This window comes from Nilaparvata lugens, chromosome 3 (assembly GCF_014356525.2).
Source record: "Nilaparvata lugens isolate BPH chromosome 3, ASM1435652v1, whole genome shotgun sequence".
In the NCBI taxonomy this organism is placed as follows: domain Eukaryota; kingdom Metazoa; phylum Arthropoda; class Insecta; order Hemiptera; family Delphacidae; genus Nilaparvata; species Nilaparvata lugens.
In genome coordinates, this window is record NC_052506.1 from 70930767 (window position 1) to 70958129 (window position 27363).

A 27363-nucleotide genomic window follows, 5' to 3' on the forward strand; every position below is an offset into this window, starting at 1 on the left:
AAGTGTGATGAAGTGGATGTGAACTCCGCTTGTTTGATGAGAATTTCTAAATGGAACGATTCTGTGATTTTGAGAATTTCTAAATGGAACGATTGCGTGATCTTGGGGAAAGAATACAGAAGGCAGGATCTAAATGGAACGAAGTGTGTTTCTTTATCACAAACTATACAAATAAATGAAGATATAATTACAAGACTCGTATTGATAAGGCCACCGGGCTGGCAAACCAATGAGACACCAGGAGACCAAATTTAAGGCAGATTCACTTCCCTCACTTTCCTTTCCAGTGTCTAAGCGAGTAGCCGGGCAAAAATCTTTAAGGCGCTTTTTAAAATACATTAGGATTCTGTAGATGACACACCTGCCGGACAGTAAGATCATTGATTATCCCTCATCAAATATCTGTGTTTATTAATTTCATGTTTAAAGTTGTTTTTACTTTTCATCAATTAAGAAATATTTACCTATTTAAGTTCGCCTCTCTTCTTTAGATACCTTTCTCCCTTAATTGCGACTTCAATATAATTTTGGTTATCCTTACAGGCAAGACCGTCTTATTGCACCGATTGTGATAGCTGTGGTAGACTATCAGTTTCCAATGGGAGGAATGTTGAACGTTGGAACTGGCCATTCTGCTAACAGGCAGCTTTGAGCTGCAAAATAGCTTTTCTCGGTATTTTAAAACCAAAACTGAAGGTCCACTCATCTCTCAACCAGAGAGTATAGATAATGTTACATTCATACTCTAATATTGTTCTCAACATAACATAACGGCTCCCAACTCAAGCAAAATTCCACAGCTCGTGAGAACATCATCCGCAGGAATCGAATGAAATGACAGTAAAATTAATGAAATTCATCATCCTAAACAAATTAAATCGTACTCAATTGCTTTCTTTTGTCGTTGAAATATTTTTCCACAATAAATTAATTTCAATCAATAATAATTATTATTATTTATGTATATCTCGAAATTATAAATCGGAAGGAACATAACTCCGTTTTGACAATGATACAATAATTATTATTATCAAATGATGCATAATTATTACACTAATATGTATAGTAATATAGTTTTTGCTCCTTTCACACGAAAATGTACCTCTTTCATTTGTAGCTAGTTAATAAACTATTTTTATTACTTCCGGAAGGCAAGATGAGATCATTCAGAAATGTATTGGTAGATAATAAATAATATTGTGTTCAACGTTGGAGTTGAAGGCTACTTCATGTATGTGTATGTGTATGCTAAATGTTCCTGGTGACCCAAATACATGTATTGCAGTACAATGCTGTGGTCGTTAGCATAAACTATGATGATTTACGAACTGAGCTGATTCAGGTATTACCCATCATAATCTAATGCCAAGGCAAGGTAAATAGGCTAGCCGTAGAATAATCACATTTCTATTTAGACTTTAAATAATTACTATTGCATTTTCCTTGTTTTAACCGGAACATGTTAAAATGAATTATTGTACGGCATGCATTTTACTCAAGACAATTCAATTATCCATTGAATAATATAAATTTGTTGAATTCAGGTATTATAAAGGAGAGTACAGAGTATACATGACCGAATTTCATTCTGCTGGGTGTCTGCCGTCCAGTCAATATGATTTAATACACACCATCTAAATCCAATCGCTTAATACCCCCCCACCAGTTGAGAAAACAAATAGAGAAGCTTTATTTTAATTCTCCACGTTATAATATTCACATACGTTATACAATTCAGGTAAAAACAGCAGGCGTTCGCCCAAATCTGCTTTAAACCTTGATTTAGAATACACTGTCTAGAGGTTGTAAAAATATAACTTTGATTCTGTATTTGAAAGCACACTCTTATCCTCTATCTCGTCTATTATGGAAAAATCTCTTGATTTTTTTCCGTTCTCTGTACGGGTGCATTGCAGACTACGCATTATGTATTTGATTTTATCGTGAACCGATTCTTAGGGTATCATTATAAACATAGCCAATCATTATCATCCCTAAACTGTTGAGATTATAGAGGTAAATTAACAAAATGATTTTTACTCGGCTGCTCTTAAGTTTTTTCAAATAGGAAAAAAGAAAGAGTATCTCTGTAAGTCTAGTGACATCGCGACCCGACCAATACCTACTATTACCTAAGTAATACCTAAGTAATAGTAGGTATTGACCCGACGCGACGTGACATGACGTGACCCGAGTCTACTAGATGAGTTGAAATCACATGATCATATGATGTTCACACGTGCTAGATTCGTCTTAATGTGAATAATAAATACCATATGATAGTAAATCATCTAGCAAATTCGAGTCACGTCATATCACGTCGCGTCTCGATCAATACGCGACTAACTTAAAGGATACGAGTTTTTTTAAAGATTTGTTGGTCTACACAGGCATCTTACCTGTACGTGTACGTGTCGATGTATAGAACGATACTGTAGAAGCAACTACAAGGAACATTAACATGAACAATAAAAATGTTAGATCGAGATCAAACTCAATATGAGAAAAAATAGTCTATTCTTGTTCATTCGAAAAATCTCTAAAAACACTTCTTATTTTGCAATTCCAATCTTTGATTTTTGTGGTTTGTAGCTCTATTCGATGAGCTTTTATTCTGTGAATTTTCAACCTCTCCACAGAATTAGCGTTCTTTATTAGCATAAACTCCAGTGCTTCTTCCAGTCTAATATCTATCAATTTTGTACTCTCAGCTCTCACTCACTCTCTTTCTTTCTCTCTCTCTCAATCTCTCTCTCTCTCAATCTCTCTCTCTCTCTCTCTCTCTCTCTCTCTCTCTCTCTCATTCTCTGTTTGTCGATGTCCTATCACTGCTCTATCTATGACACTGTACTACTCTAATTCTTTGGAAAACTGATTATTCTCACATGCTTCAAGAATCTATTGAAGGACATTTGATCAATTTTGTCACACACTAATTGACTCTATTTTGCTTTCCCAACAGCGATCATCTAATAGCTTGTAGATTGAGTAGCCTACTTCAATTGGTATTCAATTGATTTTATAAATAGAATGTCGTTTCTCATTGGAGGCTTTAGAAAGGATTGAGAGAAAACTAACAGTATTCTACTCTTAATGAAAATATTTCTCTTTATGCAATTCGATTTAACGATTCGATAGAAACTCGGATACAAACTTAGCTTCGTTTCTATCTGTAGCTTACTCCTTACAAAATATTGAGTATTTTACATTAGAGTTTCATTGAATTCTGAAGAACTATTAGTCATTGTTTGATGTTTTATAACGTTGTTTACCTGTGAAGCAGTTTGTCAAGATTCCATTTCAAATACGCATATTGCATTAGGAAAAATTTCGTGCTACTATATATAAGTAGACCTACCCATTTAATGAAAAGCTAATGCCGTAATGTTCAAGGAGAAAAACAAAATTTAAAAAATGCTATATATATATAATGTCTGGGAACATGTTGTTTCGATTATTATAAATATTTCATCAAACTCTGAAATAAGCTACTGATGCTACTGCACGTTTAAATATAAAGTGACTATCGGTTTTGAAATGTCAAAATCTCTTCATTATAAGGTCTCATAATGTCGATATTATGTCTTTGCAATACATACCTATAGATTTTTTAAACTCATGACTGCCAAAGTACAAAATATTCAAATATTACAACTGTTATAGTTATAGGCCAAGTACAAGAGCATATCAACTTCGCAATTATTAGTTTCCCAAAACCTACAGTATACCTACAATCGCGGAATTGAAGAAAAATCTTCTTAACATGGTAAAACTATTTTTGTATCATTTCATTAACTAGAAATAATAGGTCGTCTGTAAACCCGTGCAACGCGTTGCCACTATCTTAGTATTTAGTACTTGATGTGGAAAACCCATTTTTTACTTCTTTCCCATTTTTGATCAAATCAATTTTTCGTAGAACCGTATACGCACATATTAAAGGGAACACAAACTGCATGTCATTTACTACCTCAGTGCCTATCATTAGTTTTTCAAACGATTTTCAATATAATATACTTCACCATATTATAATGATTATACAATAATCTATATCTATTGCTGGGAAAAGAAGATTAAGTTGATGGTGATCCCGGCTATTGACTCATAACCATAACTAAATTTTTTTGGCCTACATTAGTAACGTCGTATATAAATAACTTTCTCAACAGCACTCGATTCCCAGCAACTATTCACATTAATTTGTAATTTTCATGAGTTTTCGCATCAGATTGTATCTGAATCTTTTCATTGGGTCGAAGTAACTACAGGAAACGCAACAGGAAAAATGGTGGAAACTATTAAAGAGCCGAGGAATTACAATTGAAAAAGGCATGTTAAGAATTTGAACTCTACGTTTTCCTTTGTCAACAAGAATAGACTACTGTACTTAAAACGATTAACTAATGCCAGTTTCAGTGTATTTTTAGAAGCGACTGTTGTGCGCCTATAACAAGCGTAAATTATCACACCCGAACGTTGACGAAACAGGTTCTGTCAATCACACTGATTAGAATGTTTTCCTTTTTTCAACACAAGCGCGAGGAGCTGCTGAGATGTAAAATATTATTCTTATCTTCAGTCTTCAGTTTATCGTTTTAGTCGCTATTGAACAGGTTTGAAGCTCTCCTGACTCTCTTCGCTGCATCAAAAGCCGAAACCCACAGTTGAGTCTTATGAGAAGTCGTCCATATACAATCTAATCACTTGGTGTGTGGACTCTTGAACTAAAAACTCCACTCGTCAATATCGCGTAGTTCAGTGTCATCAGTATTTGTGATAAAGTGCATTACACTCGTCAAGTTATCAAGTTCTGAATGTCTGTTTCTCACTGTGCTTTTTTACCAAGAGTAAGTTGAATCGACGAATAAACTCATAAACTGTAATTAATCCAAGTTTTATGATTTTTCTAATCTCACAAAATATAGCTCAGCTAGGCCTAGTATATGATGGAATTTGACTATACAATATATGAATGTCATTAATTTAATTTCACTTCCTCATAATGATAATCTACAAAAAACAACGAACATGAAGAATTGTCACAGAATGTAATTTTCTCTCTAGACTATGGGAACTGCTTTATCAAAGTACAGTACCTACTTTAAATGAAATACAATCGAATATATTGATAAACATCTATAATGCAGTCAGTACAATCAGTAACTATAATTATTTTTGTTGTAGATGCATTTGCATTCGTTTCTTTCCTATATACTATTTGTGCTATTCATACAAATTTTATTTACAGTACTTGATTATTTTATGTATGATGAGCTCCGTCTGAAGAGCTCCTTCATTATTCCCGGTTTTGATTTTAAACGGCCCTCTCTTTACTAAAAAACAATCTTCCTCATTCTTTTTAGTCAATGCTTTATGATTGGAGTTATTCATCTGACAAGAGCATCATCAGGCAAACAATATAAACTGGATGAAGATTACATAACTAATGCCATTTTATTTGGAGAAATTTTGTATTCGATCCGTCGCCCACTGCGATTAGGTTCACAAATTAATGATAAATTGAGTTCTAATATATATCCCTACACAGCTTGGATATTTATTTGAATTATTGGTAAAGTAAACTTTACTGGACGCTTAATTGAATACAAGGTGTATTCAATTAATTTCTATTGAATTGTTGAGTCAATTATTCCCTTCTCACACTCCAGCAAGATCATTGACATTGTTACAACCCTCCCATTGTTACAACCCCTATCAACTGAAAGCATATCAGTCTTTTATTAATAATATTTGACTTCAATGAATGATTTTGATATACTGTATTCATAATCAATGCGCATCGATTGAGGATACGCTATATAAAAGCTTAGGTACGTACATTTTTAAAGTTTGTGATAGGCGTAAAACGGTAATAGGGAAAATCAGTCTCTTTCTGCTCTCTCTTAAAATATTTGCCAAGAATTCATTACCCTTCTCCTAGTCCAAATCATGGCGCTTAAGTATTCAGTCTACAAAGAAAATTTCATCACCCTTCAATATTTTTATTTGATGAACATATAACATGATAGATTAGCTTATAATCTAAATAGTAATATTAATAATGCATTCAAAATACAGAGTCTCTGTAAAGGCGGCCTACTAGTGAATGTTGAAAAATTGATATTGACAGGATATCGAAAAAGGACGTGGCTATGAGAGGGAACGTATTATTTTTCCATACAGAACAAACGATTTGGAATTATCAATCATCATAATATATATCACATAGAAAAAAAATAATCTGAAAGATCAGTTTTGAAATTTGTAAGTCTTCATTGGGCTGAAAAGAACTCTCTCTCTAGTTGTTAACCCTCGATTATTGATTGTTATTGGTGCTAATACAAATCAATTAAATTCCTACTGTAGTCTGTAGTGTAAATTGTCAGAGTAGTGTAGGCCTACTGTTTCCAATGTGTACCAAGCCTGAATATTTCCATCACAATCAATCAATTCAAATAGATTACTCAAACTGAAAAATCAATATTGCGCTCCAAGTACCATGGGATTTGAAACATGTGCTGAGAGAGTACAGTAAATTAAATTAATTTAATTCAATTAAATCAATAGTGTTTGAGTAAATTGTGTTAAGTAATGAGAATCTTTGTATCTTTGATTACTCAATTCGTGCTGATAACTGTTAACTAGGTAATTTTAATTGTAATGTGAATATTTACTTTACCACTCGAAAGAGGAAATAGACCTAGAACTGTGAGAAACAGTGCATTCAGAATCTTTGATTGCTCATCCTTGATATTTGATTTCTGTTACTGGCTGTAGAAAGTGAATCTAGAAATAAACATTATATAAGAAGTATTCAATGTTATTGATTGTAGTGAGATGCTTGATTGTGAAGTGAATGTGTTAAACAACAGAACAGTGGAGTGAACTTTTAATTGAAAGGGGGAAATGGCCGATAGTGAACGGGATTCATTGCATCAAGATGCGGGGAAGTCAAGTGAAAGTGATAAAGATTTAGTGGTGTCTCCCTCTCCGGTTATCGAGTGTCAGCAGTGTATTTCAGGGGAGAAAATTGACAGTGAAGTTGGATGTGCCATCGGTGTCGACGTTCCCGATGAGGATTTCGAGAAGCAGCTGCAGCTGCAGCAAGAGCTGGCCTACCATCAGCAGCAGAGTCAACATAGTCACCATCAGCATCACGGAATCATTTCATCCATTCTCAAGCCGATAAGGTAATCAGATAATTGCTGCTTTCAACAGGATGACTAATGCACTAATCATTAAAATTTACAGTTATAATTATGTTGGTTTTATTTTTTCTACGGGAATTCCTTTCATACTAAATAATGTACTTATAGAGCTAATAACCTTGGGTTCGAATTGGAATGCAATTTCATCTTTATCTTCTCTCCGGATTTTTTTCACAACAAATAGAGTAAGAATTAGGTACTTATAGAAGTAGGTAACAGAGAGCTTGGTAGACAATAAAGCTTCTCTTCTCTCTGAAAATTCCCATAACAAATCACAAACTCACTAACTCAAATTATACCTACTGGTACAAATAAGTTACTGAACCGGATTTTCTTCTCAACAATAAATAGAGAAAGAAGTAGGTCCTAACAGAGAGCTTGGTAGACAATAAAGCTTTTCCTTTTCTCTCCGAAAATTTCCATAACAAATCACAAACCAACTCAATTTTTATATGTAGTGGTACAAATAAGTTACTGTATAGGCCTACACGATGATACTTCGTATTTTTCTGTTCAACTTATTCTGTACTCGAATACTGTTTAGACCTAGAATTTTACGGAAGTACTCTTTTCCCATTCACATCAATTGGTGAAAACAAACAACTCAAACAATTCCATATCAACAAGATCAAAGATCTTCATTGGAAAAAGTATGAGGATAGTTTTATGAACATTCAAATTTAAAAAAATTGAAGATCAAAGAATGGGTTGGAATAAAAAGTTTTCTATCATTACATCTTTATAATAGAACCTGAAAACCAAAGCCCTCAATCCAGTTCATGTTTCTATCTTAATAACGATCAATTATTGCATTGTTGCCAAGTCGAGGTTCGGTACTTAGTGATCAGATATCAGAACAAACTTGTATTTTGATTAGAATTAAATTTAATGTTCAACCTGAAACAATCTCGTAATAATATCATCACAAACATATAATCATTTAATATGGGAAGGAGAAGGAACTAATATTAAGTCTTTTATATTGAGAAGGAACCTTTTAATCCAATCATTTCGATTTTCGCAGTATGAAATTATAATTTCTTCTGGTTTCCTTATTATTTTTCATTTACATCATCTACCTATCTGCAAAGAGCTTCTCAGTGAATGATTACATTAAGAATCTGAAATGAATTTAGAAGCTTATCATTGAATATAAGTGTTCACTCATTAGTGAAATTTTCTACTGGAGTATTTTGTAATTTTGTAGGCTTGATTGTAAGATTAGCCCACTTTCCTTTTTACATTGTGATATTTTCATTCATCTATTGAATAACATATGTATGCCATTTTAGAAAAATACTTGCTGTACACCCAGAATACACACGTGGTACCTTTTTATGGTACTTACGGTACGAGTACATTTACACATCACCCTTCTACATCCAATTTTTCACTTTCTCAAAAACCCCTTACTAAACAATATCATATTCACTGCGGACCATGTCTCTTTAATGATTTGAAATCTTTATTAATATTAATGGTGCGATAAGTCTCTTTTCTCATCCATTTGTATAGAAATACAAATATATATTATATATATATTATATTATCAACATAATACTATATAGGTATTATACAGAGGATAAAACCAATTAGATCGAAATGAAAACTGGAGAATGATAGAAATGATATGTTAATTATGAATGACGTCGGTTGATGGTTATGATGTTAGCAGGCTGGACAAAAATGAGGAAGAGGGAAAGATAGTGTTCCAGGATAACAGGAATATTTTGGCTAGACGCTTCAGGTGAGTGCGACACTGCACTGTATTTCTGCTGACTTGCAAAAAATTCATCATAGCTGATTTGCAACCTGCTGCCACGGCTCTGTTAGTGACAGGAACGCCGCTGGAACGAATTTAATTGGCCTGATGCGTCATGGCAGATACACGTAATGAATCAATGTACAAAGCAATGTACGCAAGAAGATCAAATTAATATTTGCTTCATTATTAATCACCAACTTCAATTCACTATACTAGAATATTGATGTGCTCTCACTCGACTTTTGGGTTGGTTTTTTTTCTCTTGAAATTTTTGATTGATAATCTATATTCCATAATCTCGTAATATGTGAACTCATCCATACCTCACTATGACCCAAAGGTATGTATAAATAAAGGCTTTCATTCAATATTGCCGAAAATCATTCAATGTGAACAATTATGCAATATTATTAAACATTTATGATTGAGTAGAGTTTATTATAATAGGATTCATATAGTTATCCCAATTAGATATGGCAACGGATAGTTTTTATTTGGATGTGAATGTGATAAATCAAGTTCCCAAAAGTCGAGTGTGTTGAACTCAGCCTCAACAACAAAAACACTGCTAAAAACTTATTCTTGCTATAGAATCATAATATTGATTGTATTAACTTACAGCAACAAATACTTGTATTCATCACAATAGATGTACTCGTATAATAACACACTTAGCTTCCGAACACCATACGAACACCCAGAGTCTTCATCATCAACTTCTATTAGATCTAACCATAGATTAGGTTCTACTTTGACTACTGGTGGAACATACCAATAACAATTTTCATTGTCAGGGTCATATTTTAATAGCAAGCACGAACAAGAGCAACAATATTCTAGAAATACCTAGTTGGAAAAATTGTCTTAGGTAATGTAGAAGAGAAAAAATTGACTGCTCTAGAATTCTAAGAAACATAACAAGTAGTATTCGTTATTTAGTTGAAATTAGAAAAGCGTTTTTCTCATTATTGGTTTATCAATAATGTTTTAGAGATTTTACCTGCATCTATTACATCTTCTGACACTATAGGTATTGATTCGTTTTTGATGATAAGAAGGATGAAAGCTCTAGCACTATTAATTGAAGTGGAATGCATGCTTCTGTACTCCATATTACAAATATATCATGTCACTCTATATCTGATACATATTAGCATAGAGAAAAGATAGCATAAGAAGATATCCCATGGTAGAGGGCGTTTATATTTCAAATTTCACGGAACACGGAACTCACACCGATTATCTAAGTGTGTAGATCTTTTTCGTAAAGCTATGTGACGCTGGTTTGGGTAGTCTCTCATACTGTGCCGTTCTTACACTCTCACCCGGACAAAACAGTAATGATAGACAGTAGTCGACACTAATCGGCTTCAATCATCAAAAATCAGCTTGCAATAATTGGAACATAAACGACCCAATCTTATAACATGGGATATTTTCTTATGCTATCTTCTGTCTGTGATATTATTCTTTGAAGCTGGATTCGCACACAACAGTGTTCAGTGAAAGTATAATTCCCATGAGTTCGAATTGGACTATTCACATTCAGCCTGGCCGAGCGTGTATGAATAATTCTAGAAGAACTTATGTGAGTTATATTTTACTATGACATCACTGTCACTGTTATGTGTAAATCCAGCTTAATTCATTCTAATTTAATTATGCGCATCCCAAAGATCGCTTCATGATATTTTTCATTTGCATGTTGAAGTTGTTGCGTTTTTCAATGCAACTAATAGAATAGTAAATAATATGTTGATTTTTAGGCATTTGATTTCTAGCTGTTCGCATTCAATCAGCCATGAAATTTGACCAATGATTTTAGAGAGGAGTGACAAAAGTAGAGCATTGGGCAGTTCTTGATAAGTAAAAACCTTTAAATCACGAAATAGTTACGCTCACACTCTCAGTGACACTCGATCATTATCTTGTCAAGAAACAAAACTATTTTGTGACTGATTATTATCTTCCCACCTGACAAAATAATCAACTTGACAATTATTATTGAACTTGAAGAGCAAAATAATTTCAAGGTACAAACTAAAAAATTCATTTTCAGAAGTTATATTATATTATATTTTACCATTATTTTTGATCATACCATTTATCAAACTTCAAATTTGAATGATTATCATCAGTCAATTATGTTAGGAACTATCATTTCAATTGGGAAGAAAACTCTCCCAAGATATTTATAAAACCCAGAAAATAGATGGTAGGTTGGCCTACTCTTTATTTTTATGCTACACTGTTTCTGAGCACTTCTATTTGTTTTTTTATAGAACGAGCGTAGTGATTAGGCGTACTTTTACGTTACTTACGTACTGTACTTTTATGCACCTATGACTAAAAAGGCTGGAGTCATTATCGTTGTACGTTTCTGGATGTGTTTTTATATGTTTGAAGATAATTTTCGAATTCTTACATTAATCAACTTCAAATTTTCAAAACATACTCTTTGAACCATTATACAGATCGAGTTCGTTGGACAATGAGTTTGACCTAGCTCCTTCGTATCCTTCGAAAAAGGATACGGGCTCAATATTACGATTATAATATAACACGTACGGTATGCAATAAATACAATCAATAGGCTAATCACGAGAGGAAAAATCGTATGAAAGTCGTATGGAAAATTGTAAATCGATTCAACCGGAGATTTCAATAGAATTATCTGACTATCTGCGGCATTTTGAGCGAGTTCTCCAGCCCGAGGTAGAAATAGAAAAGTTTATTACTGAGAAAGAAATGGTAGTTATTTCACATTCGGGGTAACTCCTTTACTGAGTAACGGTGAGTGAAATCAAGGCTAAGTTTATTAGGGTAAGTACTTTAAAAAAACTTACTCAATTGAGTATTATCCAAAAAAATACATAAATAAAAGAAATTCTGCAGAAAGGCTTTCCCTTCAAGTATTAAATTATAGACCAGAAGGTAAAAGATCAATTGGAAGGCCACGTAAAAGATGGCGATAAATCTAATACATGCAGTGTATGAATGTAAATTAATCTTCATAACTCTTTGAACTCACTAACTACTGTTAAGCTGTTTGTAAGTCGGAACTGGCAATAGCCTAATCCTTGAACGTAAGATGATGATGATGATGATGATGATGATGATGATGATGATGATGATGATGATGATGATGATGATGAGATGATGATGATGATGATGATGAGGAAGTATTTAGGCCCAAGTATTAGAATTTATTACCAAGTTAGAATTCTAACTTGTTCATTTGAATTATCTAAACTAAGCAATCCAAAAGCCTTACTAAACATTTTACTCTGAATATCTATTCAATTATCACTATAAACAGGTAGGCCTACTCTACTTTGGAGTTCTTCATGACGGTGAATCATACTGGTTATCTATTCCAGTTTGAGTACTATGACCTGTACGAATGACTTTATCTCAATCCATCAAATCTAATCGCCGGCCGAAGACCTAAAATCTGGCAAGTCTATTTTGACTGTTGTTTGAATAACATTACCTTATCTAGATTGAGATCAATCAAGAGTTTAGTCATTACAGTGCACCTTATTCTCACCCCTCAATGGAAGTGGTATTCTCAGACAGGATGAGTTGGTCAAGAGTCTAAATATAGATCACTTGAGAAATATTAGCTCAACAACAATTTTTATAATTGGATATGGAACCCATTCACTGACCTTTGTAGTTGTCTCCTATTCAAACCTGCCATATATCAGTCTATGCATGGTTCTCCGGTTCTCATTCTACAAGCTTTTATCCATATTATATATTATGTGTATCACAAAAAGATATAAATAAAAATATAAATCTCAGTAACATTTTAAATTATTTTATCACAACATGTTTCGGACATTAATGCCATTTTCAAGTAGGCTATATAATGCCACTAGCCGTCAGGCTCGCTTCGCTCGCCATATACGTCTAGCCAGGGGGCTCCGCCCTCTGGACCCCCGACTGGATCGTCCAAGAATGAGATCAGCAGGCTCGCTTCGCTCGCCTGCATTTTTATCATATTATATTAGGACAATCCAGTCGGGGGTCCAGACTAAACGTCTGGCTAAACAGATATGGCGAGCGAAGCTAGCCTGACGGCTAGTAATATAATATTCCCAGGATTGAAGTAGCAGTGCCCAATCAATTTTTCCGCGATAAATGCATTTAAATCTTCAACTTGGTGCCAACCTAACAAAATCAACTCAACTTATGCCAACCTGACAAAATTATTAATTTAGTTGCCAGTTAACAACTGTTTCGAAGAGGTACTCTATCTAGATTATAGTTCTATAGTAACATATGATATGGAAATTTCAATTCTAATTAAGAGATTGGGAGAAGAAGAATATACATGCTAAAAGACGAACTTTAAACCCTTAAAAACAACCCTTAGAGTTGAAATATTGCCAAAAGATTTCTTAGTGCGCCTCTAAAGGGCCAACTGAACATACCTACCAAATAAGAACATTTTTGTTCCGGTAGATTTTTAGTTATGCGAGTGAGTGAGTGAGTGAGTGAGTGCCATTTCGCTTTTATATATATAGATTAGTAGCCCTAAAGAAAAAAGGTAGTTTGCGTTGTGTTTGATTGAAAGACCTATACAAGGGGTGCCCACATGGTGGGAGGGGGGGGTTGGACGCAGACTGCTTCCATGAAATAAATTCTTGGTGGGGGTGGGCTCAGAATCAATTCTTGGGGTGGGGGTGGGGGTTGTTCGTCAGCAGTGTTTAAAATGATTATTGACAACCTTTTTTGGTGCTCCCAATATTTTCATTTGATGAAGCTGATTTCATTTTGAATTGTTTTTTGGTATACTTAAACTATATTAGGGTGTCTTTGGAGTTTGATCATTGTTCGAGGAAATGGCCTACATAATTATTCATTTCACAGCATATATCCTTGGAATTAATTTCAGGCATTGAGTGGTAATAAAGAGGTCTGCCACATGCTCATCATAATGTTGATATGATTGATTGAAAATATTATTCCACCAAATACTGTAATATCTATAGCGTACTCTATCCACAACTCCCACTTGAATAGTCATGACAAAAATATCTTAGTGTCTCTTTGTTTCACCAATTAACTTAGTTCACGTTATTATTATACTGGAATCAATTTTCCATTGGTAAACTTTAAAAGAAAATCAGTGTCTCAACTATATTCAAGAGCTCACTCCAAGACGAAAAACTAGTTCAAGTTATTATTTTTCTGGAACCAAATCACCATTGTTAAACTTTTCCAAAAAAGATCAGTGCCATAAATACATTGAAGAGATCGTTCCAGGGCGTATTCCGGTGGTATTCCGTGCAGGCGAAAATTTTGAGCTGGGCAGTCATTTGGTGCAAAACACGACCGTGCTTAATTTTTAGAAAGTTTTCTCACCTGGTCCAAGTAAGTAAAGGACCGATACGAAAGTTCAAACTGGCCACAGAACATTTTTATTGCAACACATCTAACAAAAACTATAGAACCGTATATTTTTTTTAGTTTGTGGCTTGTGACTTAATGAATTCCATTAATGTTGTGAGAAATTCTTGTGATATGAATTTGAAAACAAGATGGATCAAAGGAAATGTTAAAACTTCTTCTAAGTGATCTTAAGAGGTAAATCTATTTGGCAGGGAGTTGCTCCAGAGCCAAAATCCTTGCCGCTACACCACTGTTTCGCATAAAAGAATGAAAAAAATATATATATATATAAAAAACAGAAAAATATATATATATATATATTAAATTATTTGAATCAACCGTCAAGATTATATTCTAATTTGGAAAGATGGATTTTTCATGAGGCTATAGGGTTAAGCAAATGATTATTCTGACCAACTTTTTTATTTGAAACAATTAAAAAAATAATAGCCTTAATCAGTCGATTAATCAATAAATGAAACACATTTCAAAATTAATATCACGATATTTGCACTCGTCTTCAAACCTCGAAGTTTCTCAATTTTTTTATGTATGCTTTATGTTAGATAGTAACATTACTTTTTCGGAGAATTCACATTTTTTCCAATCTAGTTTTTACTGAATTTTACTTTTTTCAAAAAGTTCATACTACTACCACAAAATGAATTATTAGTTCGCATATAGGTTTCACTCAGCAAGAGGGAAATCTATTGAATCACTTATCAAACTATGCTCAAATCAATAATTTGGTATGAATACTGATGCTATATTGTGTGGAAATAAGGTACCGTTATACTAATTAGATAGGTGCATAGGACTATCCAGTGTGTGAGTCAGCCAAAGTTTGTTGAACCTTGTACCCGATCTATTTCTATCGGGGTGAGAGAGTCTCCACGCTGATTGGGTGTATCGGTGTCCAATAGGATCACAGGTCTCCTCCATACAAGGCACCTCCCCCATAAATAGGTCGAGGATAGTTTTGCCTGACCAGATGCGATTCAGTCTTCAGGGTGCTCGTACATGCTTGAGTCCGGTAATTGTATTACACAGTAATTCTTTTAGAATCATTTTAGTTCTGTGATTGAGTTAACATCATTATTTTATTAAGTGACCATCTTGTGACACATATTTGGTACCTAATACGGTATTCAATATGACTTCTGCTGCTTTGAGAACCGCCGGTTGTGATTATTGTGAAGATGCCTTGGAATATGTCTTCTATGAAGAACCCAGCTTTGATCTTCGGGATTGGGTCGATGTTAATATCAGGTTTGTTCATTAACATTCATTCATTCTTTTACTGAATCTTATACGGTACCGAGATGCTATACTTCTATACCTTAGTTGTGTGATTACTCTGAAATCCACCGTTGAGGTTTGAAAAGTACGGAGTTTGGAAGAAGAACCTTATATTGACAATTAGAGTTATTACAATCTATCTCTTTGAAGAATAACTTACTAGAGCTTAAATTTTTAATTTCCTATATTATCAAAGGGCTAATTGCTAAAAATCAAACACATTTCCTTTTATCGCAACCCGCGTGAATCTTGATATAGTCTATTATGAATGTAAACCTTTGGGGTAGGCCTATTATACTTGTGTCTTGATATTGATGAATTTTCATTGGTAGTCTAACTGCCTATATTCTAGAAGGTTAACATAATATTCTTATATAATTTACTCGAATAGATTACCGCGTTTCCATTCTTCAACTATTTGTTTATTTTATAGCATGTTTAATTACTTATGTCGTTCTATAAAAAGTTATACCGGTACATTTATGTAGCATGTTTATTTTACGCATGAGGTTACTTTCCATAATATAGCCTATAGGTACCCTAGTAGATATTATTTTCTTCAATACTCTACTGTTCGCTATGAGTTTTTCTAATGGATTATGACATACAGTAGCAGTTTTGACAAGTTATTTGATAACGTTAAAAAGTAAGGTAGACGTAGATAGTAGGTTGTTTTCCACTAAAGACATGAATCCAGCAGCAATAGAGTCAATATTCATCAACAGTGCATTAGGATTACTGTAGTGCATAATTAGGGTTGTAATAATTTACTATACCTCAGACTTGTAATTATTACAGTAAGAAGATGATAGCTGGAGAAAAGTAAGTTACAGGTATTCATTAATCAATGATCAATAGATTTATGTTATTCATTTTTAAGGCCAATATAGGTACCGGAAAAAGATTTAAGCTGCGTTTACACCAAAGTTATTACCTAACAAAATGTTTATTTCTCCGTCCTTATACATCTTATTAGATTGAACATAACTTATCATACACATGATGAACATATGTGTTTGTCAAGTTCCGTTCAATCCAATAGAATCGATAAGGACGGAAAAATAAATACTTTGTTAATAGCTTTGGTGTAAACGCAGTTCTAGGCTAGTATATAATAGCACTTATTATTTAACTCTTATTATTTCTTGTATTAATTTTTATTATTCCTCCATTAACGTTGTTGAACGTCTCTAATATTAAATTTTTCATATTCAGTCTCATGCTCAATTATTTCATCTTGCCACATACATCTTAGTCGTTTTGTTAGAATAATTTTATTTTTTTGTTACAATATATCCAGCAAGTGCTGGTCATTGTTGGATACTGATTACTGAATATTATTATTATTACTAAATACAAGACTTTCTTATGTTTTCAAAAAAAAACAACTTATTTTTGGTTTAATTAATAATATAAAGTAATTTAAGATTGAATATTATGAATTTCAGATTAAATGTCAAATAGTTTTAAAGTCCTTGTTTTCAAATTAAGTGCTCAAGTAAATGAAACTCCCGCCAAAAACATGTATAATATCGAATTAAATATATAAAAAGTTATTCATCGATGAAGTCCTATAATATCTTCTAAATTGTGATAAAAATTCCTTTTATCCACAGAAAAATTTCACCGGGTTTAATGCCGCCTGGATCACCAGGAATTTTTCGTAGAAAATCGTCTACTGGCGATGTACCGCCTTTGAGTTCAGCTGCAAAATCAAGTACGTCCGATGACCTCCATAATAAGATGGCGGCACCAGCTCCATCGGCTACTGTTGTTCCGTGGTCAAATACGAAAGACGATTACGAATTGAAAGAAGTAATAGGTCAGTAGTATTTCATACTCAATAATTTACTGTCATGAATCTTATCAAATCATTTTCATTGCACATAAGTCATCATTTCATTGTAAACTCAACGTCCTTGTCCTTGCCGGTCCATACTAAGCCTATCCAAAAATAGTCATAACCTAAATACAATTTTAATGTTCTGTCATCTTACAGGTGTTGGAGCTACTGCGGTTGTACACGGTGCTTTCTGCAAACCTAGACAAGAAAAATGTGCAATAAAAAAGATAAATTTAGAAAAATGGAATACGAGTATGGATGAATTGCTGGTAAGGTTATAACTGTTATTTTTCTCATTTAGTGACTTCTCTGATGACTAGGTAGCCTACCGTATAAATAAATCAACGTAGATTATTCTATTTCATTCTAAATTTAGTTTATTAAGCTTGTTCATACTTATAATTGTTCAATGTTCTAGTTATCTACATTACATTTTACTGGACTTGATTTTCCTTAATGTTGTTTACTTCTCAGTCTTATGTCTTATCTATCTCCTTTGCTTTAATTAAAATATCTTGATATAATCAATCAATCATTATTAATATATAAAGCAAAGAAGATTGATAAGTGAACAACATTAAGGAAGATCAAGTCAAGTAAGATGTATTTAAATGATTATTCTTATAATTAATCAATCAATAGGCCTATATAGCTATCGTACCTTCTTAATCAGTAGGGGCTACAAATACCATTCAAACTGATTGAAAATGTACCGTATTTATTGCTCCAACATGAATTTGAAATTGGCATGTTTTTCTTTGAAAATTTATTTATTATCCATTACAATGATCAATAGCCTAACGGGATATTCCTGGTCGTTGATCTTGTCAAATCAGTTGTTTTTTCTCACATTCAACTTCATAGCTCGATAAAACACAATAAACGTTATCTCTAGCCTATTCTGAAGATATTTCATGTTATGGAAGTGTCCTGCCATTGTAACTCAAGTATTGAATTCTGACAACTCACTTGATTACATTGACTCTGATATTTTGTCAAACTGTTAAGCTGCGTTTACACCAAAGTTATTAACAAAATGTTAATAACTTAATCCTTATAGATTCTATTAGATTGAACATAACTTATCATACACATGTGTTTGTCAAGTTCCGTTCAATCTAATAGCATCTATAAGGATTAAGTTAATTAATATTTTGTTAATAGCTGGTGTAAACGCAACTTTAGCTTGTATTTCTCTACTTATCGCTTGTTAATATCTGTAATCGTTAATCTATAGGTTGCAAGGTAGGTTAATTCAGTGAAATTTAAATTTAACTAATTCTGTTATTTCATTTTTACAGAAAGAAATTCAAGCAATGTCATCATGTAACCATGAAAACGTTGTAACATATCATACAAGCTTCGTTGTGAAAGATGAGCTCTGGCTAGTATTACGCTTACTTGAAGGAGGTTCGTTATTAGACATAATCAAACACAAGATGCGAACTTCCAACTGTCGGAATGGAGTTTTTGATGAAGCCACCATTGCAACTGTATTAAAAGAAGTATTAAAAGGATTAGAATATTTCCATTCGAATGGTCAGATTCATAGGTGAGTTTATTTATTATTCATAAAAAATTATTGAATGTTTCTAGTCTTCAAAGAATGTCAAATTTTTCAATCTCTAATTATCTTTTTTCTTGAGCGAAATTCATTTTTTCCGTTCATATACAAAGTTTAGAGCTAATGATTTTATTCAATCTATTATCTTGCATGTAGGCTATAGAATATATATTATTTAGCATGGTAGAGTATTTAGTTATTCAATATTGTAATATCTATAATTAATACAAAACATGTTATGATCGTACCATACACTGCTCTTATATTGTTGGTAGTTTTATTACGATACTCATTAGGGTTTTGATTTATTTAGACTTACGATTTCATTAGTCTTAACTCAGGGAATTCTCCAAATTGAAGCCCTCTCGAATTGAACTCAGTCAGTTGTTCCCGAATAATTATTCTATTTCAAGCGAATAAAGCTTTTTAAATCTTTCAAAAGAACATTTTTCATTATAAATAATATTTTGTTTTATAAGTTGAGAAAATACACAGTATTTGAATTAGGTCTAGATACACAATTGTCTGTTAATTCAAATGCTCGATCAACCTTACACAGTTTAGTATTTATAATTTTCTGTTAATTTAAATGCTGTACCGGTAATCAACATGATACAGCTCAGTTTCCCTATTATTAGAAGCCTATCTTAGAAGTATTCCCCTATGTTCCTAGATGAGTTGTGTAAAATTGCATTAATCTTTCATTCCATTTTCATTTTTATTCATAGACAATATAGATACAATGCAGGTAAAAACAACAGGCATTCGCCCAAAACTGCTTTAAACCTTAATTTGGAATACAACACAGTCTAGAGGTTATGTAAATGATAACTCAATTCACACACTATTTTGAGACCAAAAAATGTATGCTCTACAATAATTTCAAATTTATCAGATTAATTAGTTTTCAAAATACAAATCCAAACAAAAATATTCCTTCACATTCACAAAAAATATATAAAATTTCACTAAGTAAAAATTCTAACACAAGACAGCTTTTCAAAATTACAACAAATCTTAAGTGATTTAATGTTTTTGTGTTTGCTTTTGCAGAGACATCAAAGCAGGAAACATTTTACTGGGAGATGATGGTGCAGTGCAGATCGCTGACTTCGGAGTGAGTGCGTGGCTGGCCACAGGTCGCGACCTCTCGCGTCAAAAAGTGCGCCACACCTTCGTGGGAACTCCGTGCTGGATGGCACCTGAAGTCATGGAACAGGTCAGTCATTGCCACCTAAATATTGACTGTTTTGTTGGCTGTATGTTACTCAAATTCCATCGTTTTAAATGATCGGTCAATTATTTTCTGGCTGTCAACTTTCGAAATACCAGTTGTGGTTAATCTTAGGAGTGTGAGTAAAGCTTATAAGTCTCATATAAAGCTTATAAGCTTATAAATCGAAGATTAGGTGAGCCATTCTTCTCAAGATATACTTCACTATCACAAACACTGTTCAATGGTTTCAAGCTTCTCAGCTATTATTTCGAATTTTCAGTTAACTAATCACTGGCTTTTCGGATAATCCTCTAATTATGAGTAGTAGTAGTAGTATTAGTAGTAGTAGGCTAGTATTAGTAGCAGTAGTAGTAAAACAACCTTTATTGATAAAATTTTAGTAAACAATACAATACAACAATAAAATAATAGAATTTATTACACAATAAATTGAATTATATTTGATATTATTAGGTTGGTGACTGGCATAACCTTTGAAGTTATGATAACCTTTCGTTATAATTATGAGTACACCTATACAATTAGAATTTGATAATTAAACGCCAACTAACCTATTTTAGCTGTAAAGTAAGTGATGTTGCTTAAATGTTACAAATTATGGCTTTTGTCAATCCTAGGCGTCTAATTTGGAACTAAAGTGCTATTCAAAGAATTTACAGCTAGGAGAGAGTAGGAAATGGTTTATAAGATGACCCATTCATTTAAGTTATTCTTAGATATTGTGTGTGTAGCTGAAACCTTATCATAAAATAGGACCTAATTAACAATATTAATTTCCCAGGCTAAGACAATATGTGCAGTTTCTTCATTACACTTTTTAGATAGAATAATTTAGAAAAATGCATAATGGTCGGCAAGGCTAGTACAGATTTTGAGTGCATTATTTCAATTTTTATAAAAAATATTTAGCTGACATGTTAGTTTCTTGGTTTTTCTTCTTCACTTCAAGGATTAGGTTTGTTAAAGAACCTGTTCCGGCACCCATCTTTTCCTCGGTCTTCCCACGTCTCTTTTCCCAGTAGGTTTATAGCATTTAGCCTCCAAAGGTATTCGTCCAGGAGGCATTCTATTCAAATGACTGCACCAATTCATTCTGTTTTGAATGATTTTTCCATGTAAAGGTGTAACAGATAAAGCTCTTCTTATCTCCTCATTTCTGATTCTATCTGCTCTAGTGCAGCCAAACAAACTTCTTAGAAACCTCATTTCTGCAGCTTGAATCTTGCTGTCTACTCTACGTGTGTGGATCCAATTCTCACTTCCGTAAAGCAGCGTTGGTACAGCGATGGTATTGAAGAATTTGATTCTAGTATCCTGCCTTGTTTTATTTTTGAGATTTCTATGAATATTGCCACATATTCGTTGGAACTTTGATACTTTGTTATGAATATCTTTATCTGTATCATAGGTTACATCATTGCCAAGATAATTGAAAATTTTCACCTGTTCTATTATCTTCCCATTCAATTCTATCTTTGTTCTGGATGGATATTTACCTTTGAAAGTAATTGATTTTGTTTTCTTAGTTGATATCTTTAAATCATATTTCTGAGAAACTTTGTCCAGTATAAACATCGCTTTCTGTAAGGCGTCCTCATTCTCTTGAATTATTGTAAGGTCATCTGCATACATGATTGAGTTAACATATGTATGGGCTGATAGCTGTATACCTGAGTCAGCCAAATTTTTCCATGTTCGTAACATGTCGTCCACGTAAATATTAAATAATGTCGGAGATATACAGCATCCTTGCCTTACACCCTTGTTTATATCAATGACCTTACTCAAACTGTCCTTTACTTGTAAACGGATAGTCGTTTTTACATATAGGCTCTGCAAAGATTGAATTATATGCTTGGGATATCCTCTCGAATCCAGAATTGACCATAGTAAGTTGGTTTTTAGAATATTTATTATGATCTATATTGAACATTCGTTGTGATTTCCCTTGATACAGGATCACGGGTACGACTTCAAAGCAGACATCTGGTCATTCGGAATCACAGCTATTGAAATGGCGACAGGCACAGCTCCCTACCACAAGTACCCGCCCATGAAAGTGCTCATGCTGACCCTGCAGAATGACCCGCCAACATTGGACACTGGTGCCGAAGACCGCGATCAGTACAAAACCTACGGCAAGACCTTCAGGAAAATGATCATCGATTGCTTACAGAAAGATCCTACAAAAAGGTGAGAACTCATTTTATCTTCGCTTTGAATAAAATAGGTCAATTGAATACTGGCAATTGCTAGTTCTAAGCAATTTTCAAGCAAATGCTAGGATTCGAGTCAGCTGTACAAGATTCAACAGGATAAACCAAACACAGATTCTCTCACTAATTTTGTTTTAATGAAATAGTTATTCCATGAATGTACTCAAGATGATACAAATATACCTAATGACAAAGTAAAAATTACACATGTTTCAAGGTCAGCCCATTATTACCTGTAGTCATACACCTTTAGATTGTAGAACTCATGATAGCCCTGCACATCGCATTACATGGAAGTTCAATTATGGGAACGTTGGGTTTTACAGCAGGGAGGATTGTTTTACATCTGAGAGGGTCTCTCCATCAATGAATCCAAAATGTATAAATGATTTATAGGTTAATGGTAGACATCATTTATTTATATAGTTATTAAGTTTAGCGTTACGATTAACACGTTAAAAATGTATAACTTAATAACGAAAACACACGCATATGCTGTATGTTAAGATACTTTACCTCAACGAAAATGTTCCAATTCCAATAAGTATAGCCTAAATAATTTCGATCAATTTTAATGAGCATAATTTAATAGAGTTTGATTAATCGTTTAAATTTGCAGGCCTTCAGCGGGAGAGCTGCTCAAACATCCTTTCTTCAAAAAAGCCAAGGACAAGAAGTATCTGCAGCAGACATTGGTTGCTAATGGACCGAGCCTCGAAACAAGAGTGCTAAAGGTAAATAATTATTGAAATACATGATTACTTCAAGCTGTATTCCATATTCAGTGTGTATTCAAGCAAGGAGTTATTCAATTTGAAACCTTCAACTTTTATACACATAAGCTACTCAACCTAATTCCAAAAACGCCGTTAGATCTCGCCAACTGAATTTTATAATAATTTTTGACCCATTTTTTATCCTCTTTTTCAACAAATAAGACCTGCACGTAATAAGGAACACTTATAGTTGTTTTGGTCAAATTTCCAGGATACACAGGCAGGCACTAGTTTTGCAAGTCTGATTTCATACTCCTAGCTCATGAAATGAACTTGAACCGGAAATGAGAGATATAGACGAAAATAAATATATGAGTAGACACAGACATGTATATGTAGTTGAGGTTTATCCACACTAACGCCCATATCAGTAATTTATGTCTCTTTGTCTTATTCAGTAGCATTATTCAATGTTTCTATTCAGCTATATAATAATATTAGAATATAGAATTGCTACCAAAGCCCTAAGATCAAGAAAATTAGATATATTTGAAGCACATATTTATTTATTCATCTTTCTTATTTTATACGCAAAGGAAACTACTTCTGCTGTCTCTTTTCTTTTCAAAATTTCAACATTTTCCGAATTGATTATGTTCTTCTCACTTCTGAGTTCTGATTCATAAAAGCTAATAGATTGCAAATGAAATATAAGTCTTGCTAGACAGCTTTTGTTTATTTATAAAAACATGGAAACATACAGGATATCTTCTAAAAATTGGTTTCATAACACATTTACAATAAGAATTCATACTGCATATGAAAGAACAACAAATTATGAATATTAAAAATACAAATTAAAATCAATTGTGCATTGAAATCAATATTAAATAATTTATCAATATTGAATAATATGTTTGAGAAAATTCTCGAGTAATTATTATTAAACGAAAATCCAAATTAAATGCTGTAATTCACTCCGAAGACTTCTGCTACTGCAAATATTGACTACAGGGTAAACAGCTAGATGGAAATTCGTTGAGCGCTACTATTCAAAAATTTTTGCTGTTTACCCTGTTGTCAATATTTGCAGTCGCAGAAGTTTTCGGGGTGAATTACAGCATTTAAATTGGATTTTCATTTAATAATAATAAATTCATTAGCATTTGAATAATTGCAATATCTCAGCAATTTCCATCTGTAAAATTCTCGAGGCTTTTAATATTTATTTAATTGTAAAGTACCTATCACTCTCTTAATATGGATTAAAAATGTACAAAACTTGCAAATGACAAATATAAATACGATCATATTCATATTATGGCACGACTAGTATTAGTTGAAACTTGTGCGCTAGCCGAAAATTAGTAGAAATGGTTAAAAATTACAAAATATTCTAACTTGCTTATGCGGAGAGGCGCATTTTACAACCAGCAGAAGTAATGCGCTAAATAATATATTGATGATTACGCGTTAATTTGTCATTCTTTTGTTTGTTTTTATTAATGTTGTTTTCAATTTTGAACAGGCTTCAAAACGACAGCCAGGAGCGTCTGGAAGATTGCACAGAACTGTGGCTGGAGAGTGGGTGTGGTCATCCGAAGACGAAGATGAAAGCAACCGGTCCTCTGACGAAGAAGTAAGTAAATAGTTGCAAAGTTGCTGCTTTTAACGCTTTTCACGCTCAATATGCAGAGGACGGACCAGCACGTGGAAGCATCTGTACACTATTGTCTATGCTATTGACAATGGATATTATCCTGCTTAAATTATATTCTTGTGATAAATCATACTTGGGCTGCTCATTGTCGTTAGTCACTTATATGCTGTTGTTAAATTATAGTTAGTTTTAATTTAAGTAGAATGTTTTTTGAGAAATTCTGACTGACTCCTGACTGAATTATGGGATACCATTATTGCTTGTCTATGTTGTATTTTTAGTATAGTAGTAAAACTATATGCCTGTAATACATAGTTTTATTTCAAATAATCTTTGTAACAAAAATTTGCAACAAAGTGGAAATTTATTTGGTGAAATAGTATTAAATATATAATAAGACTGACTTCGTATTTATTTATTTTTGTGCTATATTTTTTGGGGACTCGAGACTGCATTTGTAACTGAGAAATGATTTCAACAGCCATCATGATGTTTCATAACAATGTTTCTCTAAATGGAAATAACCACCTCATTGATGAAACTATTATGTATATCCTTAGATATAGCTATTTCATTTAAAGCTTGCTCATTTTTCCAATTGCGAGTGATTATAATATTTTTTTAAATTGTGAAACCATGAATTTAATGGGCAGTTGTTGCTTGCTGTAACCATATATATTTGCATGTGAAATATGAATATTCTTCTTGAAATATATTCATCATAGTATAGTATTTTGTTATTCACCTATCATTAATGATCCAATCGATAAGCTTTGCGCTTTTGATTCAACTAACCCATGATTGGCAAGTTTATCTCTGGATTTGTAGAAAATGGGTATTAAAAATTGATTTTTTAATGTTCAGAGTCGCCATCATTGTTTACTTTCCTTTTCCCCCACTAAAAAATTCTCATTAGAAGAAGATGGGAAAAAGTTCAATGAGAATATTCAATTCTCGATTCTTTGAATTTTAATAAATTTGATGAGATTATTTGAAAAATTATATAAAGTTTTACTGAGGCTACAAAATCAGTTTTCAAGTCTTCTTGAAAACTTGCAAAGTTGAAAAACGCTTAGAAACGCGGAGCCATATGATCAGTTTGGAATGTAAACCAGTGTGAAGTTCTGAATGCTTTCTGATGCTTCAGAGAAGACCATTAAGGCTCTTAATTTTAATGCTATTGAATGCACCTTCATTACTATTCATGAATTCAGTGTCCAACTATTATAATTTATTTACTCATTTTATGATTAAGTCTTTGAAAACGTTGTTCCAACAACAAAGTGTCATTAAACACACTGCATTGTTCGACTTTCTATTGTAGACAAATAAAGTGTATACTAAAAAATCAACAGTAAAACCAACCATTTCACAGCAAGAAAACTACTGATCTTCAGAATTGGAAAGAAAACTTAACACTTGGACAGATAACTACAGTTTATAAATATATTCTATTTGCCTATGATAGTTTTTCCAAACAGTTATAGTTTTATAACAGTTACTGATCAGAAGCTACACTTATCTTGTTAGGAACTAATATTAGGTGTAAAAACCACTTCATTATTGATTGTGTTTCAAGGCGCACATACATGAGAATGCGAATTCTTATCTTATATTTTGACTGAAAGTTATCACAAATGAAATGTTATTCGATCATGAGGTGAAGTTGAAATTAATTTCAAGAATGATAATATCAGTACTAATAATTGCTAATATTAATTATTCATAGAGAGAAATATTTATAAAAGGACTGGTGTTAATATCAGTACTAATAATTACTAATATCAATTATCCATAGTGAGAAATATTTATAAAAGGACTGGTGTTCAGTAAAGTAAGGTGCTATCAACCTATGGTGCATGAACCGCTGCTGGGACAATCACGCTTGAATGAATCCCGCCAAGCAGGAATCATAATCATGTCAACTCACACGCACACTCAAATGCTTGTATGGGTATCAGATTCCTGCAAAAATTTACAATTGAATGGGTTGGATATCAGAACTGTGATAGGTTATACAGTAGTTGATTTACTAGCTCAATTAATATTCTAGAGTGGAGATTGATAGAATAGAACAAATTTTATTAAACTTGCACAAAATACAATATGAATATATATTTATACATTATACAATATTATTACAAAGAAATAAATGAAAAAACTAGCATATGACTTATGTTTATAAATAAAATAATACTGTATATTGGAAAAATGTGTTATGACAGCCTGCTATAGATAGAGGTAGATATTATCTAAAGTAAGCCATAATTAACACCAAATTAACATGAAAACATTTTCCAAAAAATACAAAAATATCAATTGACATAACTTTTCATAAATTCAAACACCTTTCTGAATATATTATACATTTTTTTAAACCAAATATTTTTTAGTCGATCCAAAGAAATGAGTTTCTAGTATTAGAAATGAAATACTAGAAAAGAAATACTATGTT

At 32.8% G+C, this 27363-nt stretch overlaps 1 protein-coding gene across 9 annotated transcripts in view; it reads left to right on the forward strand.

Annotated features, from left to right (window-relative positions):
* The window catches only part of LOC111046555 (serine/threonine-protein kinase OSR1), a 43430-nt gene that overhangs the window by 6349 nt on the left and 9718 nt on the right, over nucleotides 1-27363 (forward strand). The window contains exons 1-9 of one of the 9 annotated variants that reach the window (XM_022332127.2): nucleotides 4571-4847; nucleotides 6778-7190; nucleotides 17289-17494; nucleotides 17672-17784; nucleotides 18817-19067; nucleotides 20133-20298; nucleotides 22274-22509; nucleotides 23152-23266; nucleotides 24777-24887. In XM_022332127.2, the coding sequence (XP_022187819.2) occupies nucleotides 6907-7190; nucleotides 17289-17494; nucleotides 17672-17784; nucleotides 18817-19067; nucleotides 20133-20298; nucleotides 22274-22509; nucleotides 23152-23266; nucleotides 24777-24887 (1482 nt within the window). In that variant the 5' untranslated portion in view covers nucleotides 4571-4847; nucleotides 6778-6906. Of the gene's footprint in view, nucleotides 1-4570; nucleotides 5147-6770; nucleotides 7191-8880; nucleotides 8956-15511; nucleotides 15643-17288; nucleotides 17495-17671; nucleotides 17785-18816; nucleotides 19068-20132; nucleotides 20299-22273; nucleotides 22510-23151; nucleotides 23267-24776; nucleotides 24888-27363 lie in introns of those variants that run through there. The other 8 variants (XM_022332128.2, XM_039424447.1, XM_039424444.1 and 5 more) reach the window with 8 other exon arrangements.